This window comes from Camponotus floridanus, unplaced genomic scaffold, assembly GCF_003227725.1.
Source record: "Camponotus floridanus strain SB8 unplaced genomic scaffold, Cflo_v7.5 scaffold323, whole genome shotgun sequence".
NCBI classification, from domain to species: Eukaryota; Metazoa; Arthropoda; class Insecta; order Hymenoptera; family Formicidae; genus Camponotus; species Camponotus floridanus.
The window spans coordinates 5,567-26,706 of NW_020229463.1; the positions used below are offsets into that span (position 1 = coordinate 5,567).

Genomic DNA, 21,140 nt, shown 5'->3' on the forward strand with positions numbered 1-21,140 from the left:
AATATAAATAAAATAAAATTTTTAATATAATAAATATTTAGTAAATATAAATAAAATTTTTAATTTTATATATATTTATTTATATTTATATATATTTATTTTTATATTTATTATATTTATATTATATTTATGAAATAGATAGAGAAATGAATTGTTTAATATTACTGGCAATAACAAAAGAAATATTACTGAGATATTACTGATTGAAACAGTCAAAATTATTAACTGATTCTTTTAATAAAATATCACTGATTTAGAGTGCTGTAATCAGTGACTAATCATTTACTGTTTTTTAGTGATAATACACTGATTCACTTTTAGACAATGCTTTATTCGACAACACTATTAAATATATTATTATGTTAAGAAAAAGACGTCAAAATATGGTACATTTTATGACGTCAAAATGTGGTACATGTCATGACGTCAAGAATCTGTGACATTAGACCGTCACTTTTACGTTATAAAAACGTCAATTTATGACGTCAAGAATAATCAGTGAATGACCAATTTGAAATGTCAAAGTGACGTGTGTTTGCTACCTGGGATTGTACGAAAATTTTTACGTGATACTCAAAATCCTTTCGACATTCCGGAAAGAAGATTTCAAGAAATATACAGGTAATAATTATTATTATTTATTATTATAACTTTCATATCCTTTTTATTGATTGAATAGGTTATGTGTATATTTATTATATCAAATGTTTTTTTTTATTTTTAAGTTTATTTAAATAAAAATTATGTATATACAATTCTTTTTAATTGATATCTTACGAATGCAAATTTTTAGATTATCTCGAGAGGAGGTAATGCAGCTATGTATGGAGTTGTATCCGTATATGCCACAAGATATTAAATCAACAGCAATTCCCTCTGAGTTGAAGGTACTTATCAAAGGAATATAATAATTGATGAAACTGTTAATTTATTAATTTATTATATTTTTATCTTTTGTAGGATTTTGAATATATTAATTAAACAAATATTTTTATTTTATATTTAGATTTTAGCAACTTTGAATTTTTTTGCTTCTGGCTTATATCAACGGCGAATCGGTCAGGATTTTTTATCTAGTATGCGCCAAGCATCAATATCGGAATCAATTCATAGTGTCGTAGAAGCACTCAATCGGATTATGAGAAATTGGATTAAATTTCCAACAGAACATCGTGATATCGAATCTGTTAAAAGACAGTTTGTTTAATATTTTGTGTAGTTTTTATTACAAAAAATTGTTTTGATTTACTATTTTTATTATTCTTATTTTAAATTTTGGATTCATTATAGATTTCCAGGTGTAATAGGGGCTATCGACGGTACCCATGTTGGGGATTGCCCGATTAGACACAGTACGATTAGACACAGCCAATTATATCGACCGATGCCTAGGGTAACCAACACGATCAAGCACGATTAGTCAATCAAAGCTAGTTGTGTCCAATTGTACTGTGTCTAATCGGAGGTGTCTCCTCATGTTGCAATTTGGCCTCCAATACAGAACGGGAACATCTATATATTAATCGAAAACTTTATCATTCATTGAACGTTTTAATAGTATATTAATCAAAAATTTTTTGTTTTAATAGTAAAAGTATAATCATAAAAAAATATAACATTTTTAAAAATATTTTTTAAGGTGATTTAAATGGAAAAATACTTGCTATAAACAGTGGTCATGGAGGAAGGACCCACGATGCACGCGTTTGGAATGCTTCCCATATTTCGATACATTTAGAACAGCAGTTTTAAAATGAACGAATAAATACTTGGTTATTAGGTAAAACTCCTCTCTCTCTCTCTCTCTCTCTCTCTCTCTCTCTCTCTTTCTCTCTCTATTAAAAGATTGTTATTAATTTAAAACATAATAGTATTTAAACTTATTTTAAGTTTATTAATATAAATTACAAATTAAAGTTATAAATTACAAATGTGTACAATTTTTTTTAGTTATTAATTTAAAAAAATTTAATGTTGGTAATATATATATGTACAAATAAAGTGTTATAATGAGTGTTATAATTTTATTATAGGGGATTCCGGATATCCCCTACTACCCTACTTGATGACACCAAAATTAAGGCAACCAGAAGGATCACCTTCTGCTCGTTATACTAATGCTCACGTAAAAGCTCGATCATGTGTAGAACGAGCCATTGGAATGTTGAAGGGAAGATGGAGATGCCTGAGGAAGGAAAGAGCTTTGCATTACTCGCCAGAATTCTCTGGTAGTGTAATTTGTAATTTACATATATAGCAACTACATGTTTTTAAAATATTTGAGAATATTAATTTATAGAATTTATTTTAGCTCTTATTGTAAATGTATGTTGCGTAGTTCAAAATATTGCAAAACATTACAATGTCCCGTAACCGGAAATATATTTTGATGAATTAGATGAAAGGGAAAGAAATCTTGAAATATACAACGTAGAAGAAAATTTAAATGACAATGAAATTCGAGAACGAATTATACAACAATATTTTAATTGAAAATATCGTTAAAGATTATAATTATCGTTAAAGAATATAATAATAAAATAATATTTTTCATTTTCTTTTTTATTTAATTAAATAAGACATCATTTATATGTATCACAATACTTATCTATTTTAAAGAAACAAAATAGTTTTATTACATCTAGTTATATATTACAAGTGTCACTTATCTATTTTAAAGAAACAAAATACTTTATTACATTTAGTTATGTATCATAAGTGTCACTTATATAATCTATTTTAAAGAAACAAAATACTTTTATTACATCTAGTTATGTATCACAAGTGTCACTTATAATCTATTTTAAAGAAACAAAATACTTTTATTACATCTAGTTATGTAAAAAAATCTTATATCTAAATAACATGAAACACAAAATAAATTAACAAAGTCTTGACAATCAAAAAACAAACAAATAAAGTATATGCACAACACGAAGTGCACAACTAGTGTGCACAACTTTGCAACCTTACATGTGCTGTAATCAAATAAATTTTTTGAAAAATTATTTGATTAGATATTCTGCTATATAAATAAAAACATTAAAAATTTTTAATCAAATATTTACCTCCTTTTATGAAAAATCTTACTGCAATGATCCAAACGTATCCATGACAGTTCTTATTTTTTGTATTTCAATCAATGTAGATCGTTGTACCTCCAAAAGTTGTCGTTGAACATCTAATTCTTTTCTTTTTAACGATAGTTTTTCTTCTTGAATATTTATCATTTTAACAGACATCGATTTTGAATTCGTATTTGAATCTGAAAAATATTAAATGTCAAATAATCTTAAAAGTATGTTAAAAATTAAATCAATTTAATCATATTATTATAATGTCACAAATATCGCATATCATTCATATTATTTAAAGGCATACTGCTTGTACATAATTTTTTATGTAATGGTACATTTTCAGAGTTTCTAAATTTTGTACTTGTTCTGAATTATTATCACAATATATTTCTTGAGAATTTTCTTTATCTAAATTTATTCCTCCTTGCGGAATAATCCTGCTGCTTTCGGGGTTGAAAATTTAAATAATTCTTCTAATGTTAAAAAAGATATTTTTATGGGAGATCCTCCACCTGTTCCTTAGTGATGAGCTTTTCGTTTAGTTTCTTTTTTAGTACGTACATTTTCCAATCTACAAATATATTTTAGTTATTTTTAAGAAACAATATGTAATTGTTAATTGCAAATTGCATATTTTTTCTTCGAAACAATTATGTGTTTTCTTTACATCAATTGATTCCTCTCATTATTTTGTACATAAAAGTATTAAAGTAAAATAATCGAAAAGTGAATATTTTACAAGATATTTTACGGTTTATGTAAAATTAAGAAATGATTTGAAGCCTCATAACTCGATAAATGCTTGAGGAAAAAATATTTTATTATAGTGTTTTGGAAAGCTCTCGAGGTCAGCTATAAGAATATACAATCAAAAATAGGGGTTCCCATTAAAAAAAAACACTTTGACCTTCAAATAACCTTGAAGGTCGATCTCAAGGTCGAATTCAAGGTCACCATCAGATAGATCCCTCGAAATCATGCAAATTTCGTCTGAGCCATTTTTTTGTACAAGCACATCCCTACGTTTTAAAAGGGTGGGACGGGTGGTCTGAAACACCCGGTATATATATATATATATATATATATATATATATATATACAGAGTGTAAAAAAATTAGACCGACAAACTTTGAGGGGAAATAGAGGACATAAAAACAAACATATTTTGTTAATAATGTTTTTCTCTACGACGCTCCGTTTTAATATTACAGGGTACAAAATAGGAATTTTATGATTTTAACAAAAAACAAACATAAGTGAAAAAATTAAATTTATTTCAATTACACATATATATTTTAATCTTCAAAAAACAATTAACAAAAGAACGGAACAAAAATGCGCAAATAATTAGCTCAATTTATAATAAATGTTCAAAAATTCCTCCATTTGTTTCAACACAAAAATGACAACGTCGAAATTCGGATTAACGATTCTGTTTCTGTTTCAATGCTTCATCGATAAGAGTTGTAAAAATTAAAGATATAAAAATAAAGTAAAAGTAAATACAAAATACCCTTGTGAAGCACGCTTCATTAATAAACAGTATTGAGGGCAAACAGCCCGACAAAAACAGTACGTGCAATCCACGTTATGACGTGAATTCCACGTACTGTTTTTATCGGGAGAGGACTTCAACATAAACATTTTTGTTAAAATCATAAAATTCCTATTTTGTACCCTATAATATTAAAACGAAGCGTCGTAGAGAAAAACATTATTAACAAAATATGTTTGTTTTTATGTCCTCTATTTCCCCTCAAAGTTTGTCGGTCTAATTTTTTTACACCCTGTATATATATATATATATATATATATATATATATATATATATATTTATTTTATAACAAAATTAAAAATTTATAATGTGAAAAAATATAATTATAGAAAAAGATATAATTGTATAAAAATAAAAAATACAATAAAATACAATTTTTAAGATGAAAATTTAAATATTTAAAATTATTCAACTTATTGACAATTACATATTGTATATGCAAATATAAAATAATTTAGTTTTAAAGACAATTGGGGAAAACTTAATTTCTTTTTAATCTTGTAATACATATACAAGATTAAAAAATATGTAAAGATATTAAATTTTCTCTCAATTGTCTTTAAAACTAAATTACTACTTTATATTTGCGTATATATAATGTATAGTTGTTAATGTAAGTTGAATAATTTTAAATGTATTTAAGTGTTTATCTGAACAATTGTATTTTTTATTTTTATATGATTATATCTTTTTATATAATTATATTTTTTCACATTTTAAACTTTTCATTTTATTATAAAATAAATATAAATAAATAAATATAAATATAAATATAAATATATATATAAATATATATATATATATAATATATATATATATATATAAATATATATAAATGTTGTATAATATTTGATCTTGATTCTTATTATATACATATCTTTCAAATATATTTTAATATATTTTAAAGGCTATAACAATTTTTTAAAAATAAAAACGAAGATTATATATTATTCAAAGATAATTTTTATTCAACTGTAAGTGTATATACAGATTACGTACTTATATACATTTTACATAACATCAACCAATCACAAATGTGACTGTTGTCCACCAATGTTACGCATGCGTGAGAATTTAGTACATAAATTTCGTGGACATGTATTTGACGCAAGTTAGCGGTCTAGTATATAGTATAGATGTCTGTGATTTACAGTATGAGTATAGAATATATTCGAATGATATCATGTGCTGTTAGGGTAAAAGTGCACAAACTAAAAAAAAGGTGAATTTAAAATAAAACCAATCTTTAGAAATTATATTAACACAAGGTTAGAACGCTATATCTTCTTAATACTCACTTTCTATTTTGTCATCATTTTCATTTTCAAAATTATTAATAGCAAAGGATAATAGATTTTGTTCTACAAATTTATTATTAATATTATCAATTATAATATTATTAATTATAATATTGAAATTAGTAAAAGCATCAAGATCCATGTTGTTATAATACTGTAATGTGCGATTGATTGAAAGCAAAAAAAGAAGGGGAAGTGCTTCAAGTCCGTTCGTGTCACCAAACGTTGGTGCACATGAACTCAACTGCTTTAACCACCATCTTACCTGTGATCTAAGTGCTCTCTGGCGTACATTGGAGCATGCGACGCGAACAAACCTTAGGAGAAAAGTAAGTCACTGAGAGATTGATCACATTCAACGGGCTCAACAGTTGGGTAACATTACTAGATTTACTGATGTAATTTGACGCTGATTGGCCGGAACTGAAAGTAGAAACCAATCTTTGTTCGATTGCTACTTAGCGGTTGAGTGCTGAATGCGGCCATTGGTCAATGAGTCTAGTAAACTATCTCGGGTCGAATCCGAAAACACCAGAAGGCACACCGAGCACACAGTTTCCGAACGGATAGTGCAACTTCGTGTGCACACAAGTGGTGTTTCCGAACGAAGCCCAAAGCCCAACACTGAACTGCATGTTCCGGCGGCAATGTGTGTCTCTGACAACAAAGCTTACCTGAATGAAGGGTAGCATCTTGATTCGAAGGCTCGTCAATCGGGACAAACAAGTTGCCCCGTGTCGATATTTAAGTCTGACGACGATGGCAAAGAGTAAATTCGAATACGTGAAGGAGTTCGAGCAGGACGATAATTGCTTGCCAAACTGTTGGATTGTAATTAGGATAGATGGCAGAAATTTTTCCAGATTCTGCGAGACACATCAATTCGTCAAGCCAAATGATGTGGCTGCTCTTGAACTGATGAATCGCTCTGCGATCACTGTTATGGAAGATTTCAAAGAAATTATACTAGGTTTTGGACAGAGTGATGAATACTCATTCGTTTTTCGGAAGGACACACAGCTCTATAAGCGCAGAGGTACACATATGCTCAACAAAGTACGGAGTTTGCCTATCCAAAAGAATTAAATTACTTTACCTATGATTGATATTTTAATACAATTTAATAGTAATGATATTTCAATTATTCTTACATATATGTTCATAATACAATAAGAAAAAGAGAAAATAATTTGTGACAATTTTTCTTTAATTTTTCATAGTGTCAATTTTGAAATATTTTAAGCATAATTGTTCACTATTATCAGAAAGTGAAAATTAACATATCTTTACTACAGTTTTTATTAATATTATTTCATAAAATAATACTAATAAAAATAGCTTCATATTAATTATAATAAATTTTCAAACTTTTTCTTTCTCTTCTTCTCTTTCTCTATTTAGACAATTAGATATTTTGATTAAATTTTCTGCAATAATTGATTTATATTTTGTCAAAAGATTAAAAGGATGTAAAATAATAGATGTCTCATATATCAAATTATATTTTATTTATAGATTTTACACTTTCTTTTTAACAAACGTATATGTATGTTAAGAGATTAATAACTATTAAGATATATTAAGTAATTTAAAATGTAAAGAATTTTTCACAGAGTTTTTCAAAAATATAAAAATAATTTTTTCAAATAATAAAACTATTTTAATTTTTGGTTGGTCTTTAACAAATTAATTTCAAAATTATCTAAAAAGATTTAATACCAAAATTTAAAGAGATTTAATACCAAAAATTAAAAATTAATAAATTTTGTTTAACATTTCTGTTAAAAATTAACTTTGGTTAAAGAATAATTTTTAAAAATGAGGAAATTCACTAGCAAATCTTATATAGGATATCACTTCTACAGGATAACTAATTATTTGCTTTCAAGATGCAAATAAATAAATATACTTTAAATAATTTGAATAATTTTGTAAAACATATGACACAAAAAATATTTTTAATATTTCTTTTGCATAGAATTTCTGAAATCATAATTATTCCTTTAAATGAAGTTTTAAATATATATTTTTTTCTTGTCTATTATAGTTAATATATATTTAGACCACATAATTGATTTTAATATAATTACAAATTTCAAGATTTAAATCAAATATGTTGATTTTAACATTATTAATATATTGAATTTATTTAATTATCCTAACAAATGTTCAAGATAATATTCCTTAATATTGTCACAGATTTTTTCTTTTTCTTAGTCCTATCGCACACAAATTGACATTGCTGCATGTGCATAGCATAAGATTATCTGGACTAATGAGTATCTAGGTGATTTAATGCTATTTGTCCAGATAATCTTATACTATACATATACAGCTATATGAATTTGTGCATTAGCTCTTAATGTATTATGAATAAAAAATATACACACACTTTTATAGTAATAATTGACATATATTAAATTGTTTAGATATCAAATTGTATTAAAATATCAGATTATATTATTTTCATATTATAGAAAATATAATTAATTTTTTTATCTTTATTGTTAAAATTTTCTATATGGAAATACGTATATTTTTCTTCAGATATAATTTTCATGTGCTATATAATTTATTTAAATAAATTTTAAAAATTTAAATCATTGATTACGTTTTATTTTAATGAAATTTCCAGTATATTTTAAATCATAAAATCTAATTTTATTCACCGATTATTGTATACATTTTATATTTATGTTATATATTTTATAAATCCAATTAAACTTTATAATTTTATTTAAAATTAATTTAATTTATAATGTTCTTATTCTGTATAAACAATACAGTTGATATGTTAAATTTTCATCATTATGTTGATTGACTATACATCTACAAATACACTACATCTACATATATTTTTTAAATTTATGTGTATTTATGTGTGTTTCAGCATCAAAACTATTGTCTAATGTAAATTCATTATTTGCTTCGGCATATGTTTATTATTGGCCACGTATATTTAGAGGAAAAGAATTATACTATCCGCCTTCGTTTGACGCTCGTATTATATTATATCCAACAGATAAGAATTTAAGAGACTATTTGGCTTGGCGACAAGCTGATGTACATGTCAATAATTTATACAACACATGCTTTTGGAATCTGGTTTTGAAAGGAAAATTAACTCCGAGTCAGGTATTATATTTCAAAAGGCAAAAAATATGCAAAACTTGTACACAATATTATATAGCTTAATAATTGTTATATATTCACATATATGTTTATTATATCTTTGTACACACAAACAAGTATGATTATAATTTTTCAGTGACAATATATATGTTTATTAATTTTTTAAATAAAATAAATAGTACATTCTTAACAAAAGTAATAAAAATTCATCATTTGTAATAAAAAATTTATTTGGAAATTATTTTTTAGATATATTGCTAAATTTAAAAATTTAGTTATTGAAATAAATAATAGTTTTTTATTAAATATTTATTTATTAACAACTCATTAAAAATTTATTAAAAAAAGATTTGTCTTTAAAATATAATATTTATAACACAAGAAATCCATTTAGTTATATATAGTACTGGCTATATAACACATATGTAGTAATAATACATGTGTACATTTCTTTCACAAAATAGAGATAAATGAAAATATTTTTCTCGTGTATATTTGTGTATTGTTATATATATTTTAACACTTTTGCAAACAATATTGAAAAGTCGTTAAAAAAAAAGAAGTAGAAAAAATATAAAATTTTATTTAAAATTTAAACAAATTTCTTTTTAATCCAATTATTATGATTGTAATTGATCAAATTAACATTGTTTTTTCTCCATAAAATTTCATAAAGCTTAGAATGTGTTTATAAATTTTAATAAAGAATCCAAATATAATATTAAAATACAAATATGCAGTTTAAATAAAATACAAATATGCAGTTTAAATAAAATTTAAGAAATAATGAAATATACATATGAGATTGAGTCAACAATTATCTGCAATCTATTTCTGCAATTTATTACACATAGAATTTAGAAATACATCGTTTCTCCATGTAATTCTTTGTTTTTCAATGCATTTGATCTAATATTTTATAAGTTCGTTCACTCAAAGAAAATTTGTTTGTAATGGTTGTCATCAGCAACACATGCATATTTTTATGTTGGTTGAAAATTTAAAGGGTTTGTTTGAAGGGAGAAATTTGAAGGGCTAATTTGAAAGAGCAAAGTCAGGGCTAGTGAATAGCTCAAGATCTAAAATCCTAAGTTTTGAAGTGTTTTAACTGCATTTCCTACAGACCTTGTGAAAGATATGGTGTATATATGATTAATAGTACAATGAAAAACTTATTAAAACTTTATTAAAACTAGTACTTTTTCTGAAAACATAAACAAACTTGGAACATTGGACCAAGTGTATTGAAAGACAAGGAGATTATGTGGAAAAATAATCTATAAGTTCTCTGTTGTAATAAATTGAAAAAATAGATGGATAATTTTTTATTTATCTTTGTGTGTGTGTGTATTTATATTTTAAATTAATTAAAATGTTTATATGTTTCACAACAATTCATGATATAGTCTTTATATATATACACATATAATACACTTATTGTTATGTATGATTTAAAAAAAGATTTTGATATGTATGTTTGTATGTATATGTATGTGTATATATATATATATATATATATATATATATATATATACATACATACATACATACATATATACATAATATCAAAGTCTTTTTTTAAATCATACATAACAATAAGTGTATTATATGTGTATAACACACTTATATACATATATACATATATATATATATATATATATATATATATATATATATATATACACTATGTTACAGGCAGAAGAAAAGCTTAGAGGCACTCTAGCATCACATAAGAATGAGTTGCTTTTCCAAGAGTTTGGAATAAATTATAATAATGAACCACAATTGTTTCGGAAAGGTACAACACTCATTCGGAAATTGGTGCCCGATGGATCAGGAAGGTTGAAACCTGCTGTAGTGCCCTTGGTAGATGATATTATCGGTGATCGTTTTTGGAAAGAAAATCCCGAAGTAATTGGTTTGAAGAGTTTAACAACTTATCAACCGCCGAACTTAGTAAATAGCATCAAAAACACAAAATCTGTGTCAACACCTTCCTCACCCACCACAATGAAACATGGAAATAACATTTCATCACAAGTAATTAACATGAATTCCATGAAAGAAGAAGTAGATCCTAACAGAAATAGAGAGACTGATGGAGATCGAATGCAGTGTGAAAGTGAACATATTTGTAGAAGATAAATTTATATATTTTCTTTTTTCTTCATACAATAAAATAGAACAAATCAGAATTGTATTTCTACTTTTTAGTATTTCTACTTCTAGAGATTAAAACTTTACTACAGAATACTATTAAAACTTTAGAAGAGAATATTATTAATGAAGGAAAAAATGTAGCAAAAGAATGAATTTCTTTAAAAAAATAATTTAAAGAATTTGAAAACAATTTGACAGATAAATGTGTAAATATGTGTATAAATAAAATTTGTCAAATTCATTGATATATGAATTCAGTAGTGAATTTAAATAATGATAAATTATTTCATATATACAATAATATATGTATTTTCAAAAATATGTAAAATAAGTTTTATTATGCTACAATTATACAAAACAACTAATAAAAAAGTAAAATTATTGGTAATAAATTTTTCTCAATCTTTTTTAGCTTAATGTCAAAAAATGAAGGATTATGATATATGTATGTGTTTAGAATTAAAAAATTATACATTATTAATTATATGGAATATATTTTTTTACTTTATATTTACTTTAAATTGAATATTTGCTGTATAGAATAAAATATGCGGAAATAACTTATATTAATAAAATATATACTATGCACATAAATTTTGCTAAATCATTTAAATTCTAAAGCAAGTACGAATAATTCTAAATATTAATTCTCTTTCTTAACATACACGTTCTATGTTATAGTTAGCATGTACAATATTTAATAAATACATATATTTTTTTACTTTTTTTTTACTTTCTATAATAAGTATTCTGGATATTTTTCAAACAATTTCAGAAGATTTTCTTCCTCTGATAATTATAACATTATCATATAGTTCACAATATTAGAAAATATCTTAACATATATTAATAAATTCATTATTGTTGCAGAAATGAACATAATTAACGTTATTGTAGCATTTAAAATATAGGAATATAATTATCTATTTTAGCACGATGCTTTTGAGCAACGCATTCCGCAATCCACACAATATTGCGACACTCTTGTTCCTTCAATTTCAAATAGCTATAGAATACTCCAAAGTGAAATTGTTGAAGAAATGCATGAACATTCAAACGAACCTGTGTATATCAAAAAGTTAAAATATTTCAAAGTTAATATAAAATTATAATTGTATTACAAGATACGTTTTATATATGTGTGTGTGTGTATGTGTGAAATATTTGTATGTATTTTTATATAAAATAATAAATATACTTGCTTCATGCTCAAAGAACTTGTCTTCCAAAGTTTTATCACCAGGATTGTTACCTGCGCCTTCAAATAAAGCGCTATATTCCTGTTTAAATATGGAGCAATGAAAAACAAACATTAATTTAAAAGAGAATTATTATATTATAATTGCAATTACAAAATTAAAGAATTATATATTTTTATTTAAAAAGCATTAATCAAACTGCATATTTAAAGTTTTACTCACAGCATAATATTCTGCTACAGCCTTCACTTGTTCATAATCGTCAGCTCTTGCTAAAGCTGCTAATCCATCTGGATTCAAACGTCCACAGCGTGGATATAATTTTGCACGATCATCTTTACCCAATTCAGTTCCAAACGAATTAATGGTTATAATAATTGCTCTTCTATCTGCTTCAAACTAAAGAAATAATAAAAATATCATATATCAAATATCTATTTTATGCATATACAATGTTATTATTTTAATAAAATAGAATATCTTACAGCAAGTATTTCGCACATAGTGTCTGCAGTTGTACCCCCAAGTTCTTTACAAAATTTATAAAATGCTTCCAAATAAGCTTTATAAAGTGTATTCCTTATTATTTCAATATTCATCTCATCCAAATCTTGCTCAGATATGCAATCCACAAAGAAAGGTGCTATAGTAAAATCAGGGTTGGGTAACTTTATATTTTTTTAAACTAAATTAAGTTAAAATTAATGGGTTAAAAAATTAATTTAGTTATGTTAAAAGTTATACAAATAAAAAATTAACTCAATAAAAGTTACATTAAGATTAAATTAACGTTAGTTAAGATAAAAGTTAAAATTTTATAAAGCATTATTTCACTTTATTAAATTAGATTGTAATTTTAAAATTAGATTACTCTAAATAATAATAATATGAATCATCAAATAAATTTGGAGGGAAAGTTAATAAGTTTAAGTTTATGTGTTTTAAAAATAACTAGTTAAAGTTAAAAATTAACTCTTTTTAAAATAACTAAGTTGAGTTAAAAATTATTAACTTTTTAATTTTTTTTTTAACTTTTTAACTTTTAACTAATCAACTAGTTATTACCCAACTCTGAGTAAAATAAGCATGTTTCATGATATTCGTATATAATGTGGAATGTAAGAATAAAGAAAAATAAATAATCAATATAAATCAAAATCTCATACCCAAGGGTGTATCTACCAATACAGCATTGTACAACTCAGCAGGTGTGGCAGCAACATGGATTGCTTCCATTTGCTCAAAACTACCAAGTGGATGGCATTTTGGAATTAATTCTGAAATAGGTCTTTGATGCAAAGTACCAGTGATTAACAGAATAATGTTGTCAATCATATAACTGTAAGTGATAAAATCTAGAAATTGAGACAGGGGCTCAACGGAATGATTGCGCATATGTTGAAATTCTACAACCAATTTCTCTCTCAATTTGTCATCAATCACACTAACAGAAAGTGGAGATGGTTCATTTGCCAAAAAGCTGCCGTAGTCTGTACCAGCCAAATGTAGTTTCAGATCTAGATAAAGAAAATTAATTTGAGCAAAAAGAAAAGCATAAGTTTATTAATAGTTTATTAATAGTAAATAAGATAAAATACAATGAACAAATATTTTCCTATGTCTATCACCTTAATGTTTTAATAAAAAGATATATATATATATATATATATATATATATTTTTTTTTTAAGAGTTTTATATAAGAAAAATTCTAGAATACTTGAAAAAACTAACATTTTCAAAAAATTGTGGAATTTAGATAAGGAAACAACAAATTTCATGAAAAATTTTGGCATGAATAAAAAAAATTTAGGATTTGTTAAAATGATGTTAACATTAAAGCATTTAGCAACAAATTGTAGAGAAATGATACAAGAATGAATCAGTTTTGGAAAAGAAGGGAGAAAGAAGAATTAGTTGAATGAAGAAAATTGTACGGATAAGGAAAGAGAATAAGAAAATCTAGAAAATAGACTTAGAAAGAAATAAAATAAGTTCAAAGATAATCTAGAAATAATTTATCTTGTGCAATTATTACAAAAATTTAGCGATTATCAAGTTATTAGATAAAGATTAGTTAGCCTAAAAGTCATTGTTATGTAAAACTTATTTATATGATATTTTATATACTTATTATAAAATTTATATTTTTATATACGATATTATACACTATACAATTTTTGTAAAATTACCTTTAAAGGTTTAAAGCAAGAAATAAATATATATCTATATAAATTACATGTTACAAAGATATGAAAAATTTTTTGTTAAATGTGAATTTAAGACGATTCGGATTAAATAAATCAAATAAATACCTTCGAGCGTCTCGCACTGAACCAAATTCAGATAATCGCTCTGTTGAAGTATGCCACACTTGAAACCACGGCACAGACCTTCTAAGTAGCCGCCGTCAATGTTGAATATGCATCCCTTCATTCTGCGACGAAATTTTTTTTGAATTACGTTGATGAGGAAAAGTCGTAAAATATATGCCAAGTTCGAAACTGGATCTCACACGACTCGCCCTTTCCTTCGTGAAAATCATATGACCAATACGGACTGCGTTCCAAAATTCATTGCCAGAGCTGAAAATCTATAGTTTACGTGATGTACACTATAGATTTTCAGTACTGGCAATGAATTTTGGAACACAGCCAAAGATATATTGCGAGAACTGTCACATGTACTTGCTATCGATATCTGTTCGATTCTCGGAATGTAAGTGCACAATTTTGAAATGAATAATTGTTTATTTAGCTCAACTTTACATATTTTCGTTTTTCTTGTATTTTTCTTCAATTTCTATATTTATTTAATTTTATTCTATTTTTTAATTTACCTTAGAGAACAAAATCTGTAGGCAGTCAATCGAAGATTTATGCAATTGTTTCAATTGTCATTGCGATTTTTACGTTATGCTTATTAATGGCAACAAAAGTATCGAATTTAAACTTCTTTATTAAAGCCCGTTCCAAAGCTCAACAGTGGCCAGTTAGCTTAAAGGCTTTCGCACATGAATTGCCATAATCCATGGACGTAAGAAATACTGGACAGAGTGTATTGCTGCGGGGGTGAAGCTCAAAGGGTGAGGGGAAAGAAATGTCTACTGCAACGGAATATAAGGCATATAAGATGGCGACGGATATTAATTTCACGGAGTGTGATATTTTTGAATTTCTTAATATTCAGAAATGATTTGGAATAACACAGCGATTTCAGATGATAGATGATTTCACGGAATCTCTCATATTTTATTCGATTTACGTCCGTGCGATGTGAAAATAGACGCTAAATCTGAGGCATCTAAAATGGCCGCGACAATAAATCTCTTATCCCTCAGGCCTCACACCCCTTGTCTAAGGCCGGTATTCATAATCCAGTCTTATATTTAAGATCATCTTAAGAACTCATTCAACCAATCAAATAGCTACAGTGCAGCCATTGATTGGTGGAATGAGTTCTTAAGATGATCTTAAATGTAAGACCGGACTATGAATACCGACCTAAAAGAGTACTTTGGCCGGTATTCATAGTCCGGTCTTACATTTAAGATCATCTTAAGAACTCATTCCACCAATCAATGGCTGCATTGTAGCTATTTGATTGGTTGAATGAGTTCTTAAGATGATCTTAAATATAAGACTGGATTATGAATACCGGTCTTTATGTTCTGTCCTGTATTTCTTACGTCCATGCCATAATCATAAACATAAGGGCTCGTCCCAATGGAGAAAGAAATAGCGGAACGGAATAGTAACGGAAAGGTGACTAGACCAATCAGAATGATTCCGTTCCGTTTTTTCGCGGCCCGATTCCCCATGGCACGGAACTATTACGGAACGGAAAAGAAACGGAAAAATTTCTAACCTTGATATTGAAAGTTTGTAAAGTTTGACTAGTGACCGTTTCTATCAATGTCAGTTAACTTTAATCTTAACTCATTCTTTGTCTTTTTCTAAAGGACTCTTAAGTTAAGATTAAAGTTAAGCGACGTTGATAGAAACATAAGTAGATCGTACGCTTAATATATTTTGTGTAATTAAATTTTTATAATTTTATAATTTTAATATTTTTAGGCTTGTTTTTTCATTTCTCAAAAGAGCAATGTCGTCATTGGTACGTTATTATATATATGGAACATAAAATATATATGCTAAAATGCTCATTCTACATGTATTTGTTACAATTATTATTTTATTAATTGCAGAAATTCAAATGTGGATATTGTAACTGGCTTGTTTGGAGCGATGAAGATGGAAAAATTACACATAGCTGCTTTGCAAACTGTGAAGAAATAGTAATGGACAAAGATCGAAATCTCTTTAGAAATGGTATGTATATTTCTGTTTACAAAAGAAGCAATATATTTAACGATAATTCAACTGAAAATTATATTGCAGTAACGTTCTATAATTTATTTTAGAACCGTAACATTCTTACAAAAATCATGTAAGGAGCCACAAGCTTCCAGTTCAAATAGCAACCCACATAGCAAAAGTTAATCCTAAGTACGACCACTGGATATACTTCAAAAACTTTTAATTATCCGAAGGATCTGTGTAAAACCGTAGGGTAGACTTAGGATATACTGAGGATATCTGAATGTCCGCTTTCACGTTATCCTTAGGAGATCCAAAAATGAATATCCCTAGGACCATGACCTACACAAAATTAGATCCTAACAATATCCACTGGAGGTTCAAAATGTCTTTTTTGTTGTCCTAAACTGATCCAGAGGAAATCATTAAATATACAAATCTATTTTAAAATGTCTATTTAAAATATCTCGAAAGAAATACTTTTTTTAAAAAAATATTTCAGGCAAAAATAGTTCAATTTGAAAAAAATAATAAAACAAGTCTTAAATAGCATCCCCAAAATAGTCATTACAATTTTTTAAAATAAAATTTATATATACTTGATAGCGCTATCTAAAATTAATACTGTTTTATTGCTTCTTTAAAACTGAACTATTTTTATTATCTGAAACATTTTTTTAAAAACATTTCTTTTGAGATATTTTAAATATAGATAATATTTCATATAAATTATTCTATATGAAAAAAGAAATTATTAGCTAAGTTTTTAAAAGTGAAAGTTATCTATTTAACATTTGATTACATTATTTTAAGAAAGAAATATTAAAAATGTAACATATATATATATATATATGTGTGTGTGTGTGTGTGTGTGTGTGTGTGTGCGTGTGCGTGTGCGTGTGCGTGTGCGTGTGTGTGTGTGTGTGTGTGTGTGTAATAAACAATTCATTTCAAATTATAAAATAATTAAACTATTTCATAATTTTTTATTAGATATATTTTATTTCTCAAACATACTAAATAAAAATAATTTTTCTCAATTATAAAAATAATATGATCATAATAATTAATAAAAATTTATCTTATATACTTTAAAATTAAAAAATTGCATCACTTGTTATCTTAAAAGAATACAAAGTATTACATATAAATTAATATGAATGAAATAAAAAAGAAAACATACAAAAATTTGATTATGTAGTAACATTCTCTTAAACTCTCTTATGTTAATAAACAAAAATAATAATTATTCTCAATAATAGAAAAATTATGTATTATATATTAATATAACAGATATAAAAAAATTTTAATTAATTAAATTTAATAACGTTAAATTTTAAAAATTGTAATAAAAATGTTTTATTTTCTCATAATAGATAAAAACATCAAAAAATGAAAAAATATATGTGTATATTACTTATCATTCAAACTGTATAAAGTTATTCAATATTTATAATATATTAATATTTATATTTATCTTACCAATTTATTACGATAATTATTATCGATGAGAGCCTCTTCTAATTGATTTAAAGTGTCATCAGTTTCTATTGGAAATTGGGACATAACATTTATATCATTGTCTTCAATAGAAATATGTGTTGTATTGTTATTTTGCCATTGTTGATGAAAATCTAATTGGTTTTGTAAAATAAAATCTAATTTTTGCTTAAGCACAAGAAAGTTTCTATATACTTGATGTTTAAATTCATTAAATCCTAAAAAAATGATATATTCAAATAAATAACATTTGCTAAAAAGCGATTTATATATGTATATAATATCAGTATTAATCAATATATTAATATCAGTACAAAAGAATCTTTTTATTATATATATATATATATATATATATATATATATAATAAAAATATAGATTACTTTAAAATGTAAAGGTAGCAGCATATTTATGTACCTTTTGAATGAAAAGTGTTATCTTGCATATCAGAAGTACCAGGTTCAACATAAGAAATATTTTTATTGCGGAATTGAATATCTTGTGAATCTGTAATTGTAGTTCAATAAGTAATGCTACAATATTTATTTATTTATAGAAACAAAGAATATTAATAACTATATAGACATTTAATTTTTTAATATCGTTTTTTATAAAACAATAATTAGAATTAGAATTTATTCTATTTTAAAATATTTTAGTAAAATATTTTTTAAAAAATATATTAAAATTAAAAAATTTCTTTTTAAATTAATAACAAAAATATATATACAAAGTATATACAAAATACATATATAAAAATATATATACAAAAATATATTTACCTTTTACAAGATTAATATTTGAAGAAATATAATTTTGTGGAGAATGTATGTGTTGCGTTTCATTTTCTTTTAATAAATAGTTCTCTTTATCTTCTAGCACATGGCGTAATGTAGAATTCTTCGAAATTTGTGATATTTTTGGATAACTATCTATTTTCTTTTTTTTAATAGGGTGATTGATTTCTTCTTCTTCACTACTTGAAGAAACAACTTTGGCTGCATACTGTCTTCTTCTCTTTTTTTCAACTTCTGTGTCTTCATCCGAATTCAAATCTGATAATTTTTCGGCTAATTTCAATTTATTTTTTGCTTTCATGAAACTATCTGAAAACGATAATGTTTTAAAAATATTATTCTCTTAAAACTGCAAATAAAAATTTTAGCAACAAAAATGTAACTTACCTGTGCTTCCAAATATTCTTTTAACAAATATTATCGTTGAATTGTTATTATTAAAAATTTTCATTTTTTCGACTGCTTTATCATATTCTTTTTGATTTGTTAAATTTGGCCAATATGCTGCAGATTTTTCTTCGGAAGTAAACCAATTATTTGGTACAATTTGAAGACCATCTTCAAATTCGATGATATAATATTTATTCATATTGCTTATATATTTTATTTTAAGAATCTAAACATAATGAAATTTATAGCATTTCATATAAATTATTAATTATTCAATATGTAATAACGGAATAATAACAAATGTATTATTTGCGTATGGCATTATTAACATTTTCTTGCTGATATCTGATATGGGCCATGTACATAATTCAGACACATTACTAACTAAATAAATGTCAAATAATGATGACAAGCATGGGACATGGAATAAGTCTTTTTTAATCATAAACTTTTTGCCAATAGCAACTAAGTATTTTCTTCTATTACAATATGCAATATTTTCAATTTTTATGATACTTTCGTCTTTCATAAAACAACAATTATTAGCGTTATCATTCACTTTTATGATATATTGTGCCATATTAATACTTTTATACTGAGGATTTGTGCAGTCCTGAATAAGTGGACCATCATAATGTTCATTGAGTAATTGTATCTTGGAATTTTCTTCATATGTCAAATCTGTATTACATATAGCATCATTTTTCTCCATATATCTTCTGTGTAATTGCTGTAGTGGTTTATCAGCTTTGCGAATTATTTTTTTTACTTCTTGTAAAAAATTTTCATATTTGAAAGCACTAAATAAATCTAAAGTGCCATGTATGCGAACATCGTCGCATAAATGAATCAGACCATGAACATTATGAGACATATTGTATTTTCCATACAAAATTTTAAAAGTGTTAACATAATGAATTAATAATTCTTCAGCGTAATTCAAATAATCGTTACATACATTTTTACAGCATAAAATTCTAATTGCTACAGTAAGTGTTAGAAAATGATAATATAAATCATTTGAAAGTATTCCTCGAAGAACAACAGGACCCGTGTATAACAAAAATTGCCTATATTCAGTTGCTTTCCATTGTTTTAAATAATCCAAAGATCTCGGTTTTCTGCAAAATTCAACTGGTATGTTATGTTTAATATTTTCTAAATTGCTTGATAATATTTGACATTTATGAGATTGTAGACGAACTTTTAAGTCCCCTGTTGTCCACATATATAAACATTTTCTCATAACTCCAAGGCAAAGTAAATGCATATAATCAAGAGGAATATTTTCTATAAAATGTAATTGCGGTATTTGTTTTAAATTGGTACAACCTAAATGAAAATTGTCATCTGTTTCATTTAAGAAATCATTATTTGTTCTCTTTGCAGCATAAATATCTACAAAACAAATACGTCTGTTTCTATATTCACCTTCAATTACGCATTTTGTGCAACTAAAATAACCGCTGTGACCTTTTATATTTAGTATGAAGGCTTTTGCAGGCGCATCGCATAAAATTTGTTTAATTTGAATATTATAAAATTTTTCACACAAAAATATTCCATTGTTTGCTAACTCTATCATTTCTTCAACAAAATCTTGCAAAAACTCATTGCAATTTGTTGGTTTCTTAGGTCCATAATATGCCCCAATTATAAAAATTTCTTTATATGGCAAAACACATCCTAAGATTGGCCATAATGATGATGTTGAAG

General features: G+C 25.5%; 3 protein-coding genes, 1 long non-coding RNA gene and 1 pseudogene across 4 annotated transcripts; 3 read left to right on the plus strand and 2 right to left on the minus strand.

Moving 5' to 3' along the window:
- The first annotated feature begins 502 nt into the window (after positions 1-502).
- Positions 503-2,493, plus strand: LOC105248170 (annotated as a pseudogene).
- A 4,012-nt stretch (positions 2,494-6,505) lies between these two features.
- On the plus strand, positions 6,506-11,356 carry LOC105248169 (probable tRNA(His) guanylyltransferase). The gene is made up of 3 exons (XM_011252808.3): positions 6,506-6,966; positions 8,821-9,065; positions 10,758-11,356. The coding sequence occupies exons 1-3, from the start codon at positions 6,609-6,611 to the stop codon at positions 11,205-11,207; spliced, it is 1,053 nt and encodes a 350-aa protein (XP_011251110.1). The 5' UTR covers positions 6,506-6,608; the 3' UTR covers positions 11,208-11,356.
- Positions 11,357-11,952: 596 nt separating this feature from the next.
- LOC105248168 (V-type proton ATPase subunit d) lies at positions 11,953-15,009 on the minus strand. The gene is made up of 6 exons (XM_011252807.2): positions 14,736-15,009; positions 13,588-13,938; positions 12,907-13,064; positions 12,644-12,820; positions 12,425-12,502; positions 11,953-12,284 (listed from the first exon to the last, which is right to left on the minus strand). Exons 1-6 carry the CDS (start codon positions 14,854-14,856, stop codon positions 12,123-12,125), a joined length of 1,047 nt encoding a protein of 348 aa, XP_011251109.1. The 5' UTR covers positions 14,857-15,009; the 3' UTR covers positions 11,953-12,122.
- Positions 15,010-16,309: 1,300 nt separating this feature from the next.
- Positions 16,310-16,918, plus strand: LOC105248167. The gene is made up of 4 exons (XR_003123088.1): positions 16,310-16,428; positions 16,497-16,536; positions 16,628-16,751; positions 16,844-16,918. It is a non-coding gene; the product is annotated as an uncharacterized LOC105248167 (long non-coding RNA).
- Positions 16,919-19,692: 2,774 nt separating this feature from the next.
- On the minus strand, positions 19,693-20,684 carry LOC112638572. The gene has a single exon (XM_025410564.1). It carries the CDS (start codon positions 20,668-20,670, stop codon positions 19,693-19,695), a length of 978 nt encoding a protein of 325 aa, XP_025266349.1. The 5' UTR covers positions 20,671-20,684.
- Positions 20,685-21,140: the final 456 nt, after the last annotated feature.